Raw genomic sequence first — 25,055 nt, 5'->3', positions numbered from 1 at the left:
AGTTCAACAGTGAGATCCCGTCTTAAAACAAAACAAAAACCATAAGGAAATTCAAAAGGCCAAGAATAACCAAGAGAAAGAAGCACTTCGAAGGCCCGCTGACATCAGGAGCCATCTCGAGGACGCAGTGGTCATAATAACGGGTGTAAGGATGGGCGTGAAGGTGCACAGGTGGCCAGTTGGCCAGAGGACAGAGGCCAGGATCCACCCTACGAGGTCCACAAGGCGAGGAAGGGGTGGTCTTTCCTAATGGTGCTGGATGCTGGAAACCACGAGCTAACAGTCCTTCCTCAAACCCTACCTCCCACTATTCACACAGGTCAATTCATAAGATTTTGGATTTAAATGTGAGACATAAAAAAGAAAAAAAAACACAGCAGGGCACCTTCATGACCCTGAAGCAGACGAAACACTGTTCATGCAGAACATGCCGACTATGAAGGAGCACACTGGTGACCTGTTCGACCTTAAAACGCAGAACTTTTCCTTCATTGAGTATATTCACACAATACAATGCATTCAACAAGACTTGTGTCCAGAAAAGACACATTTAAAAACCAACTTATCAATGTAAGAAGACAATCAACACAACAGAAAAATGGGCGATTTCACACAAGGACAATCCAGGGCTCAATCTCATTAACAATCAGTGCAATAAAATCTGAAGCCACAAGATGCCACTGCACACACATCAGGATAATGTGAACAAACACCATAGAGTCGGTGAGGATATGGGACAACTGGAACTCTGGAAAGCTGGCAGTAGTCAATAAAGTCGAATGTGATGTACCTACTGTGGCCCTACAGTTCTATTCTACGGCAGAAATACGTAATTCACGTGCTAGAATAATCGGGGCCATACCAACAGTTCCAAAGCTGCAAATGAACCAAACATCCATCAGATAAATAATATGTGGTTTATTCACACAATGGAATACATTACAACCATGAGAATGAACCATGTACAAACACATACAACAAAAAACTCACATACTGCTCAGTGAAAGCCAGATACCAAGAATGCATCATGTTCAATTCCATTCACATACAAACAATACAAACCAGTCTATGCTATTATAGCTGCAAAGTGGTTACCACGGGGAGGAGGGGACCATTGCCAGGAGGAAGCCCGACAGGAGCCTGGGGAGTAAGTGCCTGTGTGTGTTCTGCTTGTGAAGTATCGCGGCTGTTTGTATAGGTGTCCTCCTTCAATAAAAAGTGAAAACAGCCACTGCCTCTGCCTGGCTCCTCTGCTGACTGCAGGCGTGCTCCCCTGGCTTCTCTGCTCAGCCCCGCTCTCCAACTTGTGCGGCCCTGCGGGTGATGGGAAGAGCAGCACTGCTCAAAACCGACGGCGCAGGCCTGGCTGCTGGTGGGCCTCACATTGTGCCCAAGCACACTGCTCTGCCTTCCAGCAGGTTTAAGTCCTGGGCATCCTCTCTACCTCCCTCCACAGCCTCTCCTTCAGGAATCAATGCTCTTCTCGGGAACATGCAAGTAAGTTTTGATCCCACATGATGGCACCCCCAACAGCTAACCCTGCGGTTTCAGGGAGTGATAGGCGAGGATCATCTGGACAGTGCTTTGGAGGTCTGAGACCTGCAACTGGATTGCAGGTACACCTTGGGTGGGGTGTTAAAACGCGGCCTCTGTCCTGGGCAATCTGCATCCTCTCTACCCCAATTTTCTCACCCATAAAAGGGAAATAATGGTCCTTGCACCATGAAGAGTTGTTTTAAAGATCAAAATGAATTACCAGATGTAAAACATTTAGAAAAGCAACTGACACAAGGTAGGAGACTCACAAATGTGAGCTGTCAACTTGGCTTTGTCTAAGGTGTGCTGTTCCCAAGGAAGGATGGCCCAGAATAAGTCTAGAGAGCAGAGGGCTTGGGGTTCACCCAAGAGTCTTCACAGCCAAACTATGGGGCGCATTTCCAGGTGTCTCCTGTCTCCTCAATTCTGCAGGGAGAAATGCATGCTCATGCCCCAGGCCTACACAGAATGGAGAGGAACTGGAAAACACAGGAGGGGGAGCAGAGCTGACAGTCCCCTGGCCCAGTCCCACAACTCTCTGCCACTAAGTAAACACAGCAGCCACTGCATTCAATCTTCAAAGAATCAGGACCAGTGCTGTCAGAGGGTGGGACATAAACAATTTCTCATCAGGTGCACCGTACTGATGTGCAGCAGCTAGAGAGGTGGTGGTCTGACACGACCACCGGGCCTACACACCACAGGCACCGTGGTACAACTTCCACTCCAGGGTCCAGGCCCCCGGGTATGGCCTCCACTTTGCAGGTCTAGAGACCTCTGCAGTGCCTGGCTCCGGATGACCCACATACAAAGCCTGAGGTAGACAACAGAAAGCTTGTGAAAGAGAAACCACTGGAACCGTCACGCTGCCACTCTGATCCTGCAGGCAGGCCTACACAGGAAGCCACATCTTCATCAAAATGAAACCTGAATGCAACGAGCTCAGAAGCTCAAGGACTTGCTCTGCTCTTCACTGAGCAACGCCGCACCCTGCCTCAGGGCCCGTTCCCTCACAGCCCTCTGCTCTGATCATGACCTGTGAAGTCAGGCAGCGATCACGCTTCCGAGACTTCCCATGCGGGGTGAAGGAGTGGGCCAGGGAACCCACTGCACTGACAACCGACTTTTCAGGCTTGGCCTGCTCATTAACTTAAGCAAAGCCTCTCAGTGGCTTCTCCCACTAAAGCCAGTGTTTCTCTGGAAACACAGTGGACTCAAGCACAGGAAGGTCCACTCGCTGTGCCAAGTCAGGTCTGCCACCCTCGACAGGTGAGGACACCAGAGGGCAGCTGCAAACTGCTGGAACTCACTTGCTCCTCTCCTGGACACTGTGGTCACTGGTGTCTTTCCTGGAGTAGATTCTAGACCCAAAGAATTCAATGTTAGTGTTCCTGGTAGCAACAAAATGCAGCCATGCTCCCCCGTCAATCATCCACTTCTCAGGCTGGATCTTTCCTATGAAGAGCTGGTCTGATCTTCATTTCTCATTTCATTGTTGGAGGGAGGACAACCACAGAGCAGATCTGAGTGCCCTGGAGCCTCTCATGGACTGCCCTCTTCACTGGGCTCAAGCTCAGGTGCTCTTCTTGGCCCACAAGGGAAAAACCAGGGCCTTCTCACTGGATATGTCCTGAACCAACCATTCAGACTGTGGGTGTTCCCCGTGTGTTGGCTTCCCCCTCCCTGGTGAGGGGCGATGGTGGACAGGGGTGCCATTTCCAGTCCTTCTCCTAAAGGATCATCCTGAGTCACTGTCCAGACACTTAACTGCAGCAGGGAGAAGTGGGGGGGGGGGGGGGGGGGCAAGCAAAGCTCCAGGGAAAGGGCTGCTGCCTGAGTAGGAGCCCCATCCTCCCTACTGGCCAGCACCACACGCCTCTGCTAGTCACGCAGCTCCAGCCAAGTACGCTAATGCTGGTTTTCCAAGTGATGGCACGGAAAGCCACCACTATGGCAAGAAGACGTGATCTTTGTGAAACTGACAGACTGCAGGAGGAACAGAAGAGAGGAAGGAAACCCATGTTCTCTTGTTGAGAAGCTTGCTACTCTAACACCATGATCAACAGATTCAAAGCAATTAAGAGACCATGTTTTTAAAACAAGTACTGTAGATGATTACAGAATGCCTTTGTAAGCCATGCTTTAAATAAACCATTTAAAAAGAATACACAATCATTCTACTTTAATCTTAAATTCTCTTAGTTCAACCAAATACTGGCAAGTTTCCTGAATGCTGACATATGGACAACAGTTCAAGTAAGCATGTTGTGGAAGAGTAATTATACTACTGACAATTTTAATGACAATTATAATGGTTCTGAAATTGCTTACTTCTGGGTGGGAACCTGGATCTAACATCAATGATGATTAATCTGAAGTCTAAGCATCTGCTTCCTCTACAGTCCTATGTGCCTAGTGCAGTTACATATACAAATCTGAACAAATTTCCAACAGGCTTTACAAGAGAGGGATTTTCACTAAATAAATCTTGAGAAAAATTAATTATGGCATCATTGTCCAATGAAGAAAGGTAAATGTCTAATTACAATTTTGACAACTGGATATATTAATGCTATTGTAGGAAATTAAAATACCAAAATAATTCTATGTTGCCATCTAAAATGTTCTAAGCAGTTTCAGAACTGCAACATATTAACAAATAATTGTTCATATCAAAATGCAGTTGATAAAAATCTAGCTAGGTAACTTTTATGACCATCTAAAGTCATTTTAAATTTATAACTTCAGCAACATATATTGAACACTTACATTCAAACTGTACAGAAAGCAATCCACTTAAACTTGAAAACTAATATGTAACAAAACCGTGGAAAAGAGCCCACTGCTGGTAGTCCAGCAGTGTGCTCTCCACCACACACAGCTGCAGCAAGTACAACACTGTAAACACACACTCTAAGCACACACTCACAACTCAACACTGTGAAGAATTCAGCTGCTTCAACAAGTCATATTGTAATTTTTATGAGCTAAGACAGTACAGGTAAATGGAATTCTTAAAACATTACCTGAAAATAGATATTTAAAGACCAAGGTCCCAACTCATTCTGTTAATCTGTCACAAGTTAATCTGTCACAGACAGCAAAGGCTGAATTTATACACTGGAGTTTCCGGCAGCATCCTGTACATTTACAATTAATTTATAATTAAAATAAACAGAAGGCTGTCAGATCTACGAGATGGATTGTTCATATCTGTGGAGGGTGGAGCGTTACTTTGGGGCCAGTGCATAAGTGCTCACTGTTGCTTCTCAAAGGCAAAAACCAAGTAAATACCTAAAGAAAAATAAAAAATATTAACAGTTTAGTTTCTCTCATTCACAGGATAAACAAATCTCAGTCCAATTCATAACCTGGTGAAAATTCTTAGGCTGGCACACAGCACTTGAAGAAGAAAAGCTTCGTTAATTTAAAGTTCTATTATCAGAGTCATCTTCAGGCAGATATGGGATCACTTACATTTACTTCAAAACAAAACTCTACCTGCTACAAACAGGGACACCACAAGGCCTGGCAAGCCAGTTCAACAGCTCTAAGAGCCCTCAAAACAGTTTAGCACGAGAAAAACTAAAAATACAAAAGCAAAGAAAACTAAAATAAAAACATCTTAAAACTCAAATCCTTTTACCCAAAACAAGGTATGTAGATAGAACAATTACATTACAATGAACACTAGTGGCAGTTGCAATCTAAATTCTCTGTACAAAAATCTCAAAAACTAATATGAAGATTTATAGGGCACAATATAAAAGTAGTCAGAGCAAATATAAAAGAATATATATATAGTATGAGACCTTCAGATTCATCTGATTACCTCACTGTGTTGTAGGGCCTGGGAAGGAAAGTGAGTCAAGGCCACATGACAATCGATATTTAAGGTGCTATTTACCTGGCCCCGACAGTGACATTTCTGCTTGCATTTACTCCCACAAGAACTCACTTAAACAAGGTACACTGCTTTGACAAGTGGTCACTTAAAGGCAGCTAAATGAATCTAATTCCTTGTTTTGCACACTACCCTGAAGTTCAAACCAATTATATCTTCTAATAAGATACCTGCAGATTATAGGGCAAAATACCCCGAAAAGTGACAAATCCTGACAGTATCACAAGGGATGTTCAGGGCACTAGATATTCAACACAAGTGAAGACAAAGGCCACGTAAGTTGAGCTAACTCCAGGACCTGCCCGGGAAGATACCTGTCTTCACAAAACTCTACCGTGGTCACACTACTCTGCTGCTCATTTATTAGCTTTGCATTTCTTTCAGTTGAAATGAAATGTGGCTGTCAACATGCAGACACATGAGCAGAAAACAGAGTGATCCACAACAACCCAACTCTTGCTGACAAAGGCCACAAGCTGTCCGGCACACGTAGGCAAGCCAAGAGACTTAACTGTCCAAATCCTGACTGGGACTTGTCCCCTCCTCCCTGTGATCCTTCTGTAGTGCAGTCCTGCCAAATCACATACCCATACAACTACGGTCACTGCAATGACCCCTGGGTCCAACTATGGCCACTGCCACAACCCTCTGGTTCTCTCCATCTGCTGAAGTAATGCAGGGCTTCAGAGACCTGCCAGACCCCTAAATTCTCTTCTGCAGACAGGACCTCACTTCAGAATGCCTTCCTAGAGGGCTCGTTTCCAATCACACACTCCTCTAAGATCCCTGGCTCACTGCTGCTTCACTGAAGGTTCCAGCATTATGACTTCACTGTCAGCACTGAAGTGGCCAGAAATAAATATAAAGTATACAGACATGACATCTAAGCCAAAAAATATTCTGAGATGAAGACCTCAAATAGAGACAGCTGTTTAGTTACAAGGAGGCAATGAAAAATGTATGCTCGTAAACTTTTATGCTTGGCAACAGCCTGCATATATTTTCTCTCTCTTTTTTTTTTCACAGCTATAAAAGAAAGGTGGATATAGGTATATTTTTGTGCTGTTTTAAACATCAATACACAGCATCTCAAGTGTGTCAGAACAATTCTAGAATTTTTCACTAATGATCCTTTCAAACAATCTTTGTAATTATCAGTTAACCAGCTTCAAAGATATACTCACTTGTAGCTTCCCATTCTGATTTACTTAAGGTTCCCTAAAATTAAAAAAGAAAAAAAAATTTTAGATGCAACAGGGAAGCAAACATATGCTTTATTTTTCAGTAGTGGACTACAGTGCCCCCCCCCCCAATTTACTGTAAGTACACATATAACTTACTGTTAATAGGATTATGATCTGAGCTTATAAAAGAAACCAACGAGAGTTAGCCTTTTTTTTCCTGGGCTGTACTAGGCACTGATCCCATGGCATGGCACATTCTAGGTAATAAGCATTCTGCCATGATCTATGTCCCAAGACTGAGATCAATTTAAAAAAAAGTTTTTTTAGTTGTAGATGGACACAATGTGTTTATTTTATTCATTTATGTGGTGCTGAGGATTGAACCCAGTGCCCCATGCATGAGTGGCAAGTGCTCTACCACCGAGCCACCACCCCAGCCCGAGATTAATCTTCAAGGCCATCTTTTCACCACTTTGTCCTCCCACCAAAAAGGGCGAATGTATGTAAAAGAGGGTGAAAAGTGAAAAAATTATAAAGACCATCTTATAACATCAAAGAGCACTGAGCTGGGTGTGGTGGCGCATGCCTGTCATCCCAATGGCTCAGGAGACTGAGGCAGGAGGATCGCAAGTTCGAAGCCAGTCTCAGCAACAGTGAGACGCTAAGCAACTTAGTGAGACCCTGTCTCTAAAAAAAAATACAAAACAGGGCTGGGGATGTGGCTCAGTGGCCAAGTGCTCCTGAGTTCAATCCCAGGTACCTACCCACCACCCACCCCCACCAAAAAAAGAGCACTGGAAGAACTTTTTTTTCCCCCAAAGGAACCCTAAAAGAAAGTACATACCATACAAAGGAAATTAATTACATCTAGTTAACCAAACATTGTCAATCTAGTAACCTGTGCTGCTTCGCACTTATTCAACAAGTGCAAGTGGCAGCTCTAGGACCTCATGGAATTCTGAAGAAGCAATGGATGGGAACAGTACTCCAAGACACCAGCAGAAGCATGCCATCAAGACAGCTGTAACTTCCGCTGGTGACAAAGTCATAGCAACAGCTGACACCACTATAGTACTGTTGTGTTCATAAGCAGAAAGATCAAAGTCCACCCTAAAGTTAGTGAAAACGAAGCTGTGCTTCCCATTCTAGTCACAGAGCTCTCAACCCTGAGCCAGCAGTACCTAGGAAAGCAGGGTGACCTGCAAACCGTGCCTGTAACGTTTCCCCATCTCTACCATCTTGGACACAGCACTCCATGCTCAAGTCACCTAAATAAATGATTCCATGTTCTATGGCACCAAAGGAGTTATAACTTAGGGGAAGCAGACTACTGTACATTTGAGTTGCACCTCAGTGAACCCAGCATTATAAACAAGTGAGTTTCCTAGATCTCCAGGTACGTACCTACATACATTTCAATGACTGCTTTTCCCATTTCCTAGAAAATACTTTAAAAAATGAAACCTTACCAAAGGTAACCTTACTTGACTGTTCTTCATGTACTCTGCTGCATGCTCATAGTCATCAGCCTTCTCAGAGGTAAGTTTAGAACTCTCATTTGCAGGATAAGGCTGGGGAAACATTAAATCCTAATTTAAAATGTTGCACTGACATTTACAATTCAAAACAGTAAATCACGGAATAAAAGAGTAGGAGTAATCTAAAAGTACTACTTCAGGGTTACAAACTTACACATATTTTTGACACATGGAGGGGAAAAAGGGGGAGGAGTGTTATGGCTTAGATATGAGGTGGTCACCTAAGTTCATGTGTGAGAAATGTGAGAAAGATCAGAGATGAGATGATTAGAATTTGAGCCCAATCAATGGACTAATACACTGACATGGATTAACTGGGTGACAACAGGGCATGGCTGGGGAGTAGGTCACTGGGGTTTTAACTTTGAGGTTTCTATTTTGTCCCTGAGTGGAGTTCTCTCGACTTCCTAGTTACCATGTCCTGAGCAGCTTTCCTCTGTCATGCTCTTCCACCATGATGCTTGCCTTATCTTGGGCCCAGAGCTATGGAGCTGGCTGACCATGGACTGAATCTCTGGAACCATGAGCCCCAAATAAACTTCTCCTCTAAGTTTTTGTCAGGTCTTTTTAGGGTCAGCAATGAAAAGCTGATTAAAATGGAAGAAATCCTCTCTTAAAGCAGTTATTATGGCCAATTGTTATCACAATATTGGAATATTCATGGCTGGAACAAACTATATAATTTAACTACAACCCAGGACCATTTAGCAACAAACACAAACTCCATCTTCTTGACAGCTGCTCAAAGGCTTTTTCTCTTGGAATACAAAGTTAAGATGGGTATTACCAAAAGAGCCAAATGTGAACATGATAACGATGCAACGGAATTAGAAATAATATAAATAAAAAAGTCAAGTCAACAGAGGACCTTGTTTAGGACAAAAGAAGATATGGCTGGGCAGTGGCACACCTGTAATCCCATAGACTCAGGAGGCTGAGCCAGGAGTACTGCAAGTCCAAGGCCAGCCTCAGCAACTTAGGGAGGTCCTAAGCAACTTAGCGAGACCCCGTCTCGAAAAATATAAAAAGGCTGAAGATGTAGCTCAGTGGTAAAGCGTCTCTGGGTTCAATCCCCAGTAGCACAAAAAAACAATACAACAGAAGATGCAAGTTCAAAAAGCTAAGACTTTTATGGCAAATATCAAGAAGGAGATCAATTAAAATCTCTGATTTAGATTAAAGCTGATGGCTCTTTCCACCTCTGGTCTCGAAGTCCCTCTAAACTATAATGCCACCCAAGTGACTTCTTATTATGGGGTCCTGCCCTCTTCTCCAAGTCCTTCACAGGCCCTCAGAAGAACTTGGTCAAGAAGTAAGCAAAAACTAAAGAACTTTTTCAAACTGTATGCTACCACTGCTTATGCTTCCAGAGAGCCAGGGTGATAGGTCGTATTTTCAGGACAGCACAAGGAAGAAGGAAAATGGAGAAGAGCGTGCTAAGAAAATGTGACAGTTATTACTACTTCCTTGAACATCCGTGCCTCTCGTGCTTCTCGGCCTTTTTCCTCCACGACTTCTTCGTTTCCAAGACTCGGAACATTTCACTATTGCTATCATGCTCAATTCTTTCCTTGTATGTCTGAGTCCTTAACACATCATAAATCTATCATCTAAGTACATTTTAAAATAAATAACACAGATGAGTTCATCACCTATGTGCTAAGTATAAATAACTGCTCACTGTGCATGCAGAGTCCTGTTAGGTAAGTGCAGTGTGCTGAAGGCATGAAGCACCTGGGGACTTAAGACACAGTTTCCAGTTTTCTCCTCTCCATCAAGACAAACAAAATAAGCTCCTGCTCTTAATACAGCGCAAACAGAAACATTCCTAATTCTGAAATATAGAAAACATAACTAATGAGCATTTAATTGATTACGGGTTTCAAAAGACGATTTAGGACTTAAAGGCGGCCTTTCACTTCACATTGTGGGCATGCGTGCAACTCCAACAGGAGAACTTCTGACTACTACCTATAAAAACTAAACAAAATATAAGAGTCTGTAGGTATGTGAACTTCAACAACTCATTTTTCCTCTTTGGGTCTTGGGCTGCCCATTCAAAAGATGTGAAAAGTAAGGTGGGGGCAGAGCTCAGGAGAATCAAAGGGAGAGTAGTAGAGGAAAGGGACCAAGGGGTGGAGTGGGGGAGTGAGGGGCAAGGGACTGGGAGGTGATATGGCTGGATTATACTCACATATAACACAACGTGTACAAATATATCACAACAAACCCCACTGCTATGTACAACTATAATGCACCGATTAAAAAAAGTGGGAAAAAAAGAATACAGAAAAAGGGGAAAAAAGATGTGAAAGGTGACTGCTTTACGGGGTAACCATGAGAATAAATAAAATGGAGTATGCTTCAAGTACTTAAAAGAATATTCTGAATTCAATAAACTCTCTGAAGTTTAATGCCATTTGAAGTATACTTCTGGTCTGTGATCCTGGTCAATAATAAGCAACTAACTGAATGGTTGAGATCTGTCCAACTAAACACTGCTTGGTAAAAGAAAAAAGAAATGTAATCAATGACTGTTTACAGTTTGCACAGACTTCCCTTGCTGCTGTATTAGAAGCATAGGAGTCTAGGCAGTAAAGCAGGTCCAGCAATAATACCCTAAAAGACGAAAGTCTTGCTAAATAGTCATCAAAGATCAAAATTATGCATGGTGTGAACTTGTCTTACACTTTGGCCAGGAAGGTTCTAAACTACTGATGTAATCATAGGGCATTGTTGTAAAGAAATAGTTTTCAACTGTGGGTAATTTTACCTGCCAGGGGACATTTGCCCATGTCTGTTACAACTGGGGCCCAGAGCAACTGGGGCAGGCATCTAGTGGGTAGAGCCAGGAGTGCTGCTGAATTTCCTAGGGCACACAGAACAGCTTCTCACCACAAAGAATTATCCAGTCCACTATGCCAACTGTCCTGAGGTTACTATAACAGTGCGCCGAGGCCGGGTATGGGCGCATCGCCTGTAAACCCAGTGGCTCGGGAGGCTGAGGCAGGAAGATTGAGAGTTCAAAGCCAGCCTCAGCAAAAGCAAGGTGCTAAACCCTATCTCTAAATAAAACACAAAATAGGGCTGGGGATGTGGCTCAGTGGTCGAGTGCCCCAGAGTTCAATCCCTGGTACCGAAGAAAAATAAAACCAAAAAACAGTGCACTGAATTTGATAATGGCATCATTCATCCCTTCATTCATTAAGTATTTACTGAGAACCCACCATAGAAAGTTTCTGTATCAAGCTGTCTTAGGAGCTGAAGTGTCCTGAGCAGCTAATGACAATCCGTATACTATAAATATAACATACCTAAATATTTAGGGTCTAAACAGCCTTGAATGGATCTCAAGAGCAAACAAGTTCACCAAGATATGGAATTTTCATATCTTTTCGAAACACTTACCTCCAGGGCCTGCATTCGTTTTAAAAGCATTTTATTTTCATTGTTCTTAATTTTTTCTTCATAGAATTCCAGAAATGTTTTTTTGTAGACTAGTTTCATATTGTACTTCTTTGCCATTCTGTCCAAAAAAGATGAATAAAAAGGTCTCTAAAATGTTACTCAACAGCCTACTTTTGCAATGAAAACAGTGACATCTAGGCTTAACTTAAAAAGCTATTATTTCCATCATAAATGTATAAGAGTTAAAAAAAAAAAAAAAAACTGAACAAAGAGTTAACATACCACATCTATTCTAAATCCCAGTAGGTAGTAGATAGCTCTTAGCATTAACAAGCAAGTCAGGAAATAAAAGAAAAAAAAGCTTCAGAAGTAGGCAACACTTTTCTACCAATTCCATTTGATTTTGGCTGATCCTCTGTGGCTGCGTTGAAAACAGATGCCAACTTCCTTTTTAAAAGATTCCCTTTCGCCTCTCTGGCAGGATACACGATTAATTTCAACACACATCTTGGACTGCTTCTCTGCAGTTTGTTTTACAGGTTTCCTTTTAACCCGCTTTCTAAGTTTCAAGGGTTTGAAGAGTGTGGCCAGGAGCCCCACTTGCCTGCCCTGTGCTGACCACAGGGCATGCTGAAAGCTGTCTGGGCTCCACTCTCTTGGGTCACACTCAATTACTCCACTGCTCATCAGATACCTCCCCTGGATGTGTCACGTTCTGGAACTTCTCATATCCAAGGCTGAACCCCACGACTGCTTTCCTGCCCATCTTTGCTACTGCAGTGAACCCAGGTCTTGCACTCCAGTGGCTGCATGTCCCTGAGTTGTCTCTCTTCTACCTACAGTGACCACCTCCCACCCCTCCATGTGCCACCATCCTGCACCAATCGTCATCATTTGCTGTTCCAGCCCAGTAACCATTTTACTTCTCTCCTGTTTCAGTCTCACCCTTCCTCAATGCAGCCAGATAAGCTTTCACAAATACAACTTTGATCATATTACTACCCTCTCTTCAGCCCCCGTCACTGGGCTCCAGTGTACTTAGGACACAATCTGAAAGCTCCAAACATGGCCTCTGAGGCACTCATTTACAAAGGGATCTGAACAGGTTTTGCAGTAAAAGCTATGTATATTTTTGTTCAGCTTTTTTATTGCAAAAGAGCATCTCAAAACCTTCATTTTTTTTTAGACTGTTTCATACCTGTTTGAATAAATTATTTAAAATTAGATATTAAACTGAGTAATTGTGACTTTATAAGTTTATCCTATCAGGCAATTTATCATTATTAGGCAGCAGGTAGATTGGTAAGTTTGTTTAGCACTTATGAAGAACAAAATGGTTTAGTTTCTTCTTTTATAAAGTTTGAGGAATAGTACATTTCTCCAAAGTTAACTAAATCTTAAGAATTTTAAAAATAGTATAAATAGCTAATATTTATAAAATCATACATAGTATTTTCCTCATGTCTAGTAACGTTACTTGATTTTCTTATATATTATTATTACATAGAATTTTTATATATTATAAACCCCTAAAAACCTTATAACCATAATTTTATAAGATAGACTGAGTCCCAATTCAAACAATCACCAAAGAAAACTAAGCAGACAATAGAACTTGCTTTTCTCAATTAATATTCAAAAGACTTTTATTTTCAAAAAAGTAGGAATTGAGTTTGGCCAACTGTCACACGGACTCCATTTAAATGGACCTTACCTTCTCCCCAGCAGGGAAACCACCAATATCAAGGCATATCCAACGGACTCAAAGCCTTACCTAACAGAGCCCAGCACCCCAAGTATTCCTACAATCTACAGTTTTCCAGGACTCCAGGGAATTCAGGCAAATGGGGGAATACATTCCTGAATCAGAATTTTATTATCAACATTGTTGGTAAGATACAGGCAATTTCAAAACTATACTAAAATGCAAAAGACTTTATATTAGCAAAATTATAAGCAGTTGCTAGAAGAACAGCTTTTTACTAACTGCAAGGTCAGGTATTTTCTGTTGCAGTTGAAGGCAACTGGCTCCTTTTCTTACCCACACTATAAAATAACTACAGGAATGAAAGAAAACAGGCTGTAAGAGGCCTAGGGAACCAATCCTGGATCTGAGGCTACCATCTTTTTTACAAGGCTAGACTTTTTCTTTGGAACCCATTTAAAATAGAGGATAAGTAGCAATATTGGGTTTTTCCTCTTTTAATCAGGAAGCGAAAAGAATAGCAACAGATAAATGACATTCTTACTCAGTTAGCAATGGAAAATACACCAAGAATTCAGGGACATCCACAACACCTTCCAAGTTGAAGTCATATTTGCAGCCAAATAAGGGATAATGTCCTTTCTTCTCAAATTTCACAGTATAGATTTCATTTCCAAATGACTCTGTTTCTGAAGCTTCAAGGCGTCTTCTAGAAGTGTTAGTCCCCAACCAAAACAAAAAGATTAAAATTGTGATCAGTGTAAATTATCCAGATTATGCATGTGAAAAGCTATATGATGCAATTGCAAAAGACACTTGATTGACTTTTTAACTGGATTCTAGCTACTTTTAAGAATCAGCATACTATAAGACTACCAAGAGTCTCACTAATAAAATTAAGCCAGAAGGTATCATTTTCATGGGAGTTGGACTGTCTTTGGGCCTTAGAAGCTGATGGGGAGTCTGCCTACCACTAAAACCTCTGGCTTAATGGAAATCAGTCTCTAACTTACACATAAGGTTTTAAAAGTTAATTGTTGAGCAGCTACTCAAATACATTATCCAAGTGCTTAGCATCTGTAAAACTAAACGGCATATTTGTATAAACTCTATTTGTGATCAACATGTGCTACTTAATTCTGTAAGCTTAATGCTGAATATTTTGTAAACTACACGTAGTTAAAAGTGCTTACATCAGCTCAAAGCTGTTAGGAGTTGTACCAATAAAATAGCCTCCAGGGCCAAGTCTCTCACAGGCATTTCTGAGCATCATGTCGGCCTGCTCAGACGACTCAAATGAGTAATGACAGACAAACTGACAGCTACAGATGTCGAAGCACACTTCTGGGTCACGAAATTTGTCAGACAAAAGTTCCTGAAATAAATTAAAATGGGTTAAGGTTTTAAAATAACACAGATTAAACAATTTAATTCCTAGAATTTAGGATTTTTAAACTAAAAGCAGACACACCCTGCCAACTACTCCTTGTTATCAAATCTTCGAACTATTCTTTTCCTTGTATATGACAAGAATCTAAAAACTATTCTTTCATTCTGGTTTAAAAGACTAACTTGCTTCCCATTTTCATAGTAATTTAAAAACCTAGGCCTGAAATCATGTTAAAAGTCAATCAATCAAATATTACTTTTAAAGTCGATCCTTTCATTTGGTTTTATTTGATGGCTAAAGTAAAATGACATTTAATAATTACTTGGGTTTAAAAAAAAGAAAACAAACCTGGCCTTTGGAATCTTAAAGAAATACAAGTTTATCACATTACTTTTTCACTTCCAAAACTGTAAACAAAATGTGTAGTTGATTAAAGCTATTCAATATTTAAATGAGAGCTAACAAATCAGACAAGCAGCACCAAATTCACAGCGAGACCTTCACTGCTCAAGTGCCTCAGCAGCTCTTGTCTTTAACAGTTTAGAAATTTGGAAACAGGTGGAAGATGGAAAAAGCAAAAAGATTCTGCTATGATGGGAAACTAATAAATTACAAGGTGAAGAAAACATACTAAGTTCAATTCTATTTAAATAGCCTATCACAGCTTCATGTTCTACGTCAGTAGATTCAACCAACCAGACTGTAAATACAAGACAAAAACTCATTGAGTCTATGTACTTTCCTCCTTGTCATCAGTCCCTTAACAATACAGTTTAAGAACCATTTACACAGCATTTACATTACATTAGGTATTGTGAATCATCTAAAGATGATTTCAAGTATGTAGGTTATCTGCAAATACTATGCCCCCCATTTTAAATAAAGAGACTGGAGCATCTGCGGATTATGGTATCCGTGAGTTCTGGAACCTATTACCCACACCTGACACACCTCACTTGGTTACTAAGGGATGACTAACTGGAAAACAGATCTTGCTCAAACCAAAAGGCAACAAAGTGATTTCAACAACTCAAATTGTTAAAAGTGAAAAATTCCCAGAAGTACTCAGTGAGTTAATGAAGGGATTTATCATAAGAGAATTTCTAGCTGATAATGAAAATGCATGTCCTAAAAATTTAATGTTTCAAAACACATTTTAACAAATGCATTAAATGAGAAACAAGAACAAAAACAAAAACTTTGTACCTTTGAACAGTCAGCAGTTATGAACTCTGCATTAAAAATATATTCATCACGACGATTTTTCATGTCCTCATACCGCTGCTGACACTGTTTGACAGAAATATCTGCAATATCTGGAAGGGCAAAAAAGTATCAGAGATTATCAACACAGAATGGCAAAAATCTAGACATCAATCTCAACTGATAAACTTTGGCATGAAATCCAGCCTTGGTACCAGCAAGAGGTTCTAGTTCATTTAAAATTCTTTGTCCCAATGCAAATTCTCTATTATTTCTCAAACCGATCTAGGTTTCTTACCAGGTTAATGACACCAGAAAAGCTCTAGTATGATTTTTAAATACTTATTCAAAGTTAAAAGCAAACAACTTATAAAATCTAGCATTTTCCATAAGTCCACTTGAGGAAAAATCAAGTTTTTCTTTTCAAAATGGAGTGCTCTTGCCCATTCTCCTGTTTTGAGATTTGCACTGGTGGTACAAGAGCAGTGGTGGTTTCGATACAGGCACTTTACCATCAATACAAGGAGCAGCGCCACACGCCATAGGCAACGCTTCATATACTCTTCACCACTACATAACCCTGGAAAGGCCAGTTTCGCTTAATGTTCTTGGTAAGTCACTAAAACTTAGATTTATTAAATCTTGGCTCTTAAATACATCTTTTGATATTGTGTGTGATGAAATGGGAAGTAACAAAACATTCTGCCACACGACCACGTGTGACCTGCCTTACAACACAGCACTATTACGACTGTTCTGAGCTGTGAACCACAAGCTGTGAACCACACTTTTCTCACAGAAAGTCATTTTGATGTGAAAGAATGACTGACAAAAATGGTTATTCAGACTTGAGGATCTGGGGCATATTTTCTTGAAAATTAAGTGCCATTTCAAAGAAAACAATAGATAGTATTTGTTGCCAAAGATAAAATCTGACTTTAAGCAAAAATTAAAATTCTGAAAAAGCTGTACTTGGCCACCATTGGATAAGGAGCTTCCTAATCTTTCAGGCTTTTCTCATCTATGGTGGTATTAACCAAATGTGATTTCTTGGTGTCAACACTTAGAACTGCATAACTTAACAGTATTTCCCATATATTACAAAACCAAGCAGGATATACAAGACAGACCAATGGATTTTCATGGAACATGGTATGGAGAACTCATCAATAAGATATCAGATTCTAAATTATAACTAACCTTTAAGGAACTACCACTTGTTGAGTTTTAATACAAAGTTAAAGATGAATATCCACAATTATCTGAAATGGCTATTAAAATATTTTTCATTTTACAATACTCATCAACTAAAATAACATAAAACATTGACCAACATGAGAGTCTAGCTGTCTGCTATTACTCCAGACTCTAGGGGCTAGCAAAAATGAAAAGAAAAATACCAGTCTTCTGATGAAGTTTATTGTAATGAATTAAAACACTTTTAAATCATTTTATTTCTAAAATGATATCTATAGGTAGAACCACACACACAAAAGTATTCTAGAGTCTTCAATAATTAAAGTATACAGGGTTCATCAAACCAAAAACTTGGAAGAGCTGCTTCTCAGGCAAATGCTGCAGGAGGTGCTGCTATCCTTCCTCCGACTCCTGATATCAGGAGGAGTGTGGCATCTGCCCAGCCCACGTCAGGATCAGACTGACCACAGGCCCAGGTGCTAGATAGGAACTTCATTAAGACTGTGGCCTAGATCTATTATTTCACCAAGGGCAAAGAAACATGTGATTTTCTAATCTATTATTCCTTCTCCATTTACTATGATTTTTCAATAAAGAGAAGTTTCCTCTTTCAACCATTTGGTTTCCCTGAAATACTGTTCATGTTAGGGCGAGGTAAGAAGAATGTTTCATTCCCTCCCCTTAATGTACTGAGTTACAAAACATGAGTCTCTCAATCCTCCAAGAGTGGACATGTGGCTTTTTCATTTGATACGCTCAGTCACTGTTGTTTTTCATGTTCAAATTTCCTATCTTGGCCAGGGGAGACCTTTGCAAATTTGTCCTGTAGACGTGACTATTTCCTTTGATAGCCTCCTTCCTTTGGGGAAGAACAAGTTATCCCAGGCTCACTGTCTATTACAAAACCATCAGAAAAATCTTACAATTAATTTTTGAAAACATGCGTAGTCCCCAGAAACCTTACCTAAAGATGTTTTAGCTCATGCTGATAAAGAGAGCCTTCACACTGCCCATTCCCCTGCATGATCATTGGCCATTCCTTCCTAGACTAACGATCATCTTACCAGTACAAATGAGCTTGCTAATTCTTCCCTTTCTCCACTTTAGCAAATCTCCACCTTTACCGCATCCCAGGTCCAAAACAGTGATATTGTGGTTTTTTTTCTGTCGTACCTTTTCCAAAAATTCCCCTAAGAGAGAAATTAGGCATAACAAATGATCTTTTCTTCACTTTTACTAAAGCATAAACTGTTATCTTTAATAATCTACTAATATCTAACAGAAAATGTAAACTATTTCACTTAAACAGTTATTTGTAACTTAATAGTTCAAAAAATAAATAGAGCTTGATCCTCTATTCCCGAAGATTAAAGATTCTATGTCTGGTGCTTCAGAAAGTTGAAGAAGCTAAGCTTTTTTTTTTTTTTTTTTTTTGGCAGTGCAGGTGACGGAACCCAGGGCCTTGTGCTTACGAGGCAAGCACTCCACCAACTGAGCTATATCCCCAGCCCTAAGGCAGTTTTTTAAAGATTACTTTTAGAATCTGAGTCAACATCAAACAGCAAACATTTCAAATTCTAATTTATACAATAAGATAACAACACTTATGATAAGAGAAAAAAAACTATTCATTGTTTTAAGCTTTCTCTTTCCATAGCTAGGTGTTTGATTATACAATGAATAATAGTGCTTGATTTTCATAAAAGTAGTCAGGTTTATCACTAAAAGAAAAACAAGAACTTGTTGAAAACTATACTTACCTTTTAATTTTACCATCATCAGAATCCTTAAACACCCCAATCTACCGAAACACATTAATAGCCAACAAATAAAAATCACAGGTCCCCAAATTAATAACCAAATAGAGCAAATATCAGTTAAAGGCTTGTTAATGTATTAAGATAAAGTATTCAGCAATTCTAAAACTTGATATAATATTGAATCCTAGATCCACTTTCCCTGTTTTCATCTGAGTCTAACTTTCTAGCTCATGCACGTACTACTATTTTGATGCTAAAACATTCTGTACAAATACTTCTGTTTTTCAAAGTCTGTAAGATCTTTTTGACAGAAGCACGAGTGTTCCATATTGAATTTTCTGCCATGAATCTTAAGAATATAGCATGAAAACAACCAGAAAGAATAAATAAATAATTATAAAATCTATTTCTACATGGTAGGCTAAGGGGAAAATCATCATGAAACATTATTTAAAAAAAAACAAAAAAACAAAAAAACAATTTTTATTACATTCAAGAACTATTACTAAGCTATAGGCACTAAGAAGAAAGAAAAAATGAGATAAAGGAAACACCAAAAGGGAGCTTGGCACAGATCACACTGACTGCATAAGGATGAGAAAAACAGGTGCGGAGAGCAAGTACTCTTTGAAGAATACCATGAATATGATGAGAAAATTTTGCTAAGTTTGTGACTCAAGTCTTTTTGTAAACTACCTGGTTTCCTAATTATAAAAATATTTTTAAGTAAAATGTGACAAATACGAACTCAAAATATTTATTCAATGAAAAAAATACATCAGTAAATGATACATTGTAAAAAAAAAAAAATCCTATAAATTACCTACTTCAATGAGGATAATGAAGAAGAGAGTATCTGAAAAGAAATTAGGACTGGGTCAGAGCCTCAAGAACAGAGGCTGAGCCCAACACTTTGGGCTGGATTGTAGCTTAGTGGTGGAGCACTTGCCTAGCATGTTCTAGCTCCATTACAGAAAGAAGAAAAATGTCATAATGTTAACCTTTAAAAACAAAACAAAACAGAAGCAGACACTCATTTACCCTACCTGACAACCAGCAGAATCAAATATATCACATTTCTGTAATAAATAAGAATGTTAAAAATGACACAGAAAAACAGTTTGAAAATAGTTAATTCCCACTCCTAATACTTCTCAGAATGGATAATTTTTCTTTGAAAATTAATAAGTTATCATCAAAACCAGTAGAAAATACTCATAATTAGCACTTTATTCATTGTAGTACATTAAGAAAGCATTCTCACTTTTGCTTAGACTGCCTAAAAAACAGAACAAAACAACCCTTTATTATGAAAACTTAAAAACACACGAGCCTTCAAATATTCTCTAACCTCATGTAAGTCTAATCATCACAATGTACTAGATATATAAATCATAATTATATTCTGAATCATAATTTGTTTACTCGTTTCCATTTTAATTTCAAGGGCAAGTTTTCTAGATAAAATGTTGGTTTTGAAAAGTTTAATATTTTCATTAATCCTCAAAGTAAACTTTATTTCTTCCAAGAAACCGTCCAACCCCTCCCATGCCAAAGTTCAATGGACCATCAATGCCAACTCACTAACCGACCAGAGATTAAAAAACAAAACAAAACTAGCAAACAAAAAATCCCATGGCACTGACCATTTTTTTCACTTGGTATACTCCAGGCTTTCAGCAACTATCAGAGTGAAATAATCACTTAACAGCACTAGACAACCTTAATTCCAAGTTGAAAGAAGCACGTTGCCTTTTGAAAGTCTGATCACCTTAACATCAATTAACATCTAGGCACTCAATCGAAAGTAGGTAAGAGGCGGGTGTGGTGGTTCACGCCTATAATCCCAGTAGCTCCAGAAGCTAAGGCAGGAGGATTCCAAGTTCAAAGCCAGCCTCAACAATTTAGCAAGACCCTGTCTCAAAATAAAAAAAATTTTAAAAGGGCTAGGAAAAGGTTCAGTGTTTTAAGCACCTCTGGGTTCCTTCAATTCCCAATAGTAACAAAAAAAGAAATAGTTAAATAGGAAAAGAATTTTTCTCAAAGGTCTAGTTTTGGCTCCAGCTTTATAAAGTCAAGGTTTGATCACTGAATTATTAAGAATTAAAGACCTAATAGTTTGAAATACGGTTAACACTGGGCAGAAAAAAAAAATAAAGAAAGCGAAGGTTGGGGATATAGCTGTGGTAGAGCCCTTTCTTAGTGTGCTCAAAGCCCTGGGTTCCATTCCCAGCACTGCAAAATAATTAAATAAAATTTTAAACACCCTCCAGACTAAAAGGCTAAAACCAGTTATACCTATAAGAACACTTTTAATCCAATTATTAAAGTTTCTTAGGTAAAAAATACGACTTTGACTACGCTTCTCCAAACCAACTTCCTTAAGCTCATTGTAGTGGGCAGCCACGGTTGAGCTGTGTCCTCCTTCCAAGATCTGAAAATAGAAGAGAAGAAAGAAAATTAAGGTTCAAGGTTCAGGACATGGCTTCAAACAAAAACAAACAAAAAAACCCAACAACAACAAAAACACCTCAGATCATCTGACTTATCAAAGAATAAAAAAAACTACCGAAATAAATCTCACTAAGCAATGGCATTACCAATGTAAATGCCATTAATCATTACCAGACCCGAGGTATATTCTCCCCTATTCCCTATGAAAAACATTTGAGGTTTAAAATTTTTGTCTTGATTTTTCATCTTTATAATTTTTGTGTCAACATCTTAATAAAACCAGTACACTTCTGGAGTTCTGATTTATTCAATTCAATAAAAGTAAACATATTGCGTTCCTACAAGAGAATAAAACAGAAATAAGCTATTACACTTGTTACATTATTACGAAATTGTTGTGGGGACTAAACATACGGTAACATACGAAGGCATTAAAGGGAAGTAGGCTATGCTCAAGGGAAGTAGGCTATGCTCAGTGTCAGTGACTCCTACTATATACTATTAATCTAAATCAACAATTTTCAATCTGTATTTGGTAAGACACTAGGAATTATATAAAAATTCCACAGTGGGTAAAGATTCTCCCACCTCCCTTTTCAAAGTGGCTCATTTTATATCTGTCTTACATACTGGGTTTGAGGTTAAAATTTCATTTGAAAAACAACAACAAAACTGCCTGTAAATGTCTGAAAAACCACATATAAAATACAAGCTCCCCTTTTTTTCAAGGACACCAACATCAAAATCCTGACCTGTCACTTTTCTCTCTAGGGCTGATGGTCAAATTTTGTTCCTCCTTTACTTTTCTCTCCAACTCCAGATTGTCTCAACTTTCCAATATGGTAAATTTGATATCCCTTGTTCCACAATTTCCCTGGTAAATATCAGATTATTGCATCAATTGTACACACACTATGATAATAAGAAGTTGGGGGTGGCCTGGTTCACAGACCAAGAAGGCTGTTAAATAAAGGATAGATCCTCAAAATGAAGTTGGAGATAATTATAGTCTAATTACATTAATAAAGGAATGTAGAGCCGAGTATGATTCTGAAATTTGTCACTTAAGTGACCATCTTAACTATCTCAGACAAAACCAAAAGAAATAAATACCCAATGAAAAGGAAATAAGTAACTAAATCATTAGACCTCATATTCTTTTCTTTTTATAAAAAAAAAAAAAAATTGGCTTTCAAGTTTCTGGTCAATAAGAGTTCTGAAATAACATAAAAAAACACCTCATTAATACAAATTTCATCCTAACAAAAATTAAGTGCTAAGAGTTAAAAGCCTACTGTGTATTAAAACTAGAACATTCTTAACTTATGAAGATTATGTAACAACCAGCCTAATTCCATAGCTGCTCCACATTTCCAGCTGACAAATTCTACTAGGAATAAAACACATTTAACATACTTTCTGCTTTTCAGGAATATCCTCCAGTTCTATTTTTCTCTTTTTCTGAGTGCCATCTCCAGTCGAAGGCTCATCTTTTAGATCATCATCAGTTTCCAGTTTCCTTTTCTTTGAAACACCTTCAACATCACCAGAACCTTTTTCCTCTGGGACAAATTCAACATCAAGTTTTCTTTTCTTGGATGGACTGTCTTCCTCATATCTGGAACTTTGCTCAACAAGATCATCTTCAAACTCTTTTCTCTTCTTCGGTGTATCTACTGGCCCACAGACAGAAGTCTTTACAGTAAACCCAGTCCCAGAAGCTGTTGTGGTTTCATCAATACTGAATGAAGTCTCTGATTCAGAATTTACTGAAGCTTTTGCCTGTTCCAGAGCCATTTTTTAATATTCCTCTGCTTTTGTAGAATTTTCTATTCTCAATTATTTGAATTGATGATAAAACTTCATGAACCAACACTAGAATGACAAGAATTTTATATTACTTAAAACACTAAAGCCCAAACTTTAAAATAATTTTAACTAGAAGCTAGCCGTTTAATTTCATTAACCAGTTTTTAAAAATCCCATTGTAGAGAGAACATTATGAAATGTTAATAAGTGTATATTAGGTATGACTTCCTGTAATTATTCATAAAAAGTCACTACAGGCACTAATATTGACAAAAGAAATGAGGATATATACAAACACAGGTGGAGCATCCCAATTCTCAAATCCTAAGTTTTTTGGAGTACACAACAGAGGCACATACTCTATTAGCAAGCAAATGTGGTTAACCAAAAATTTAGCACGAATATTACACTTTTCCCAATTTATGTGTAGTAATTTTCTAAACAGATACAAAACTGGTGGGATGTAAATACTTATTAAATCCTTTGGAAAGTAAAGAGAGTGGAATGGCTTTAGACAAATTTCAAGACTCGGCCTGCAGTTTAATAACCATTGTCTTCTTCAAATATATTCTTTGGCTTATGTAGAAAATGGGAGGAAGACGGAGATAACTGAACTATTGTATGGAAATTATTATGCTGGTTTGCTTATTAAGTTATTTGATAAATTACTACTCTCCTACTGCAGAGCTCAATGTGAATAGTGTGTTCAAGAAACTTACAAAGTACATACCACTATTAAAAAACAAAGAATGTTAGGTTGCTTAAGGGAATAGATATAGAGAGTCAGAATGAACCCAGATGGATTTCAAGGGATATTAACTTCCACTGGTTGGGTAAGGTATTTTGTTAACAGTACCAAAAGGTGTCAAGCAGGAAAGAACAGATTCAGAGAAGGCTGGGGAAAAAAAATCAAACAGAAACATGATTTGCATACTAATTACTTAAAATGATTACCGAGGAAAACTGACCTCTTTATTATCAAATTCCTATTTCTCCTCTTCTGCCATTTATTTCTTACAAGGAAATAGATTTTACATTCAAGTATAAAAGAAGTATATCATCTTTGACTGCCTAAATTAGCAGCCTAAATTAGCTAATTATCACCTAAAATCAGCATTGGAATCTAAGTGTGAATTTTATTTACACGGGACACTATTTTCACACATGTGCTACCATAAAAACATAATCCCGCAAAATAGAAGGCACAGCACCCAGAAAGACTGCAGTAACAGATAAGGACACTTAAATCGGCAGCCACCTGGCTCAGGGGCTCCACCCCCAGAACCTCACAAGAGCACTCTGCTCAGCACCCCCGAGGAGGGGCCTGGAGCAGAGCTGACACCTGGCGCACACGCATCGGCCAGCGCAGGGTGCTTCCACGCGCCTGGCGACCACGCCTCCGGAGCCAGCTCTGCCGGTGATTCCTGCTTCCCGTCTGCCTACACCGCAGCCAGACAGGTTGGTGGCCCCGACGCGCCGGCTAGACTGTCACTGCCGGGGCGCGAGACCACGCCACAGAAGGGCCTCCCGGGCCGCGGCCCCTGACGTCACCGCGCGGCCTAACGCTGGACCTGGGTTCAGGCTTCCGTGGCGCCGCTCCAGAGACCAGCCCGCTTCGGACCTCACAGCGGGCCCGCCCGGGCGCGCGCTGGTGCAGCTCCGCAGCGGTCCGCGAGGCCCGCGCGCTCCAGAGGAGCCATAGCCCGCCCGCCTGCCCCAAGCAGCACCCACTCTGCCGGGCGCCGCGGGGACAGGGAGCGCCGCGCGGCCGGTGCGGGAGGCGCAGGGCTCGTGCGAGGCGAGCCCGGCCAGGAGTCGGCGCGCTCCTGCCGCAGCCTCATCCAGCCGAGGGACTAACGACAAAGCAGCGCCGAGAGGCCGCCGAGAGGCCGGCCGCACTCACCTACGCCGCCACCCACGATTCTGTTTGCGGAAACGGCGGCTCCGCGCCACGCGAGTCTTGTTAC

General features: G+C 39.8%; 1 protein-coding gene across 1 annotated transcript; it reads right to left on the bottom strand.

The window, feature by feature from the left end:
• Window positions 1-898: 898 nt before the first annotated feature.
• Window positions 899-25,055, bottom strand: RNMT (RNA guanine-7 methyltransferase). The gene is made up of 11 exons (XM_079108872.1): window positions 24,992-25,055; window positions 22,696-23,154; window positions 21,124-21,259; window positions 18,130-18,255; window positions 15,872-15,981; window positions 14,469-14,650; window positions 13,820-13,984; window positions 11,571-11,688; window positions 8,094-8,195; window positions 6,625-6,658; window positions 899-4,830 (listed from the first exon to the last, which is right to left on the bottom strand). Exons 2-11 carry the CDS (start codon window positions 23,074-23,076, stop codon window positions 4,793-4,795), a joined length of 1,392 nt encoding a protein of 463 aa, XP_078964998.1. The 5' UTR covers window positions 23,077-23,154; window positions 24,992-25,055; the 3' UTR covers window positions 899-4,792.

This window comes from Sciurus vulgaris (genome assembly GCF_902686455.1).
Source record: "Sciurus vulgaris genome assembly, chromosome: 13".
Taxonomy (NCBI): Eukaryota; Metazoa; Chordata; class Mammalia; order Rodentia; family Sciuridae; genus Sciurus; species Sciurus vulgaris.
This window is presented reverse-complemented; position numbering and strand designations above follow the sequence as displayed.

What these genes read in the sequence shown, in the direction of transcription:
- RNMT (XM_079108872.1), bottom strand. Translation starts at nt 23,076, where the DNA reads ATGGCTCTGGAACAGGCAAAAGCTTCAGTAAATTCTGAATCAGAGACT. An exon ending in TAACTGCTGACTGTTCAAAG is followed by an intron (nt 14,651 to 15,871) that starts GTACAAAGTTTT and finishes AATTTATTTCAG; the next exon opens with GAACTTTTGTCTGACAAATT. An exon ending in CCTAACAGCTTTGAGCTGAT is followed by an intron (nt 13,985 to 14,468) that starts GTAAGCACTTTT and finishes TAACACTTCTAG; the next exon opens with AAGACGCCTTGAAGCTTCAG.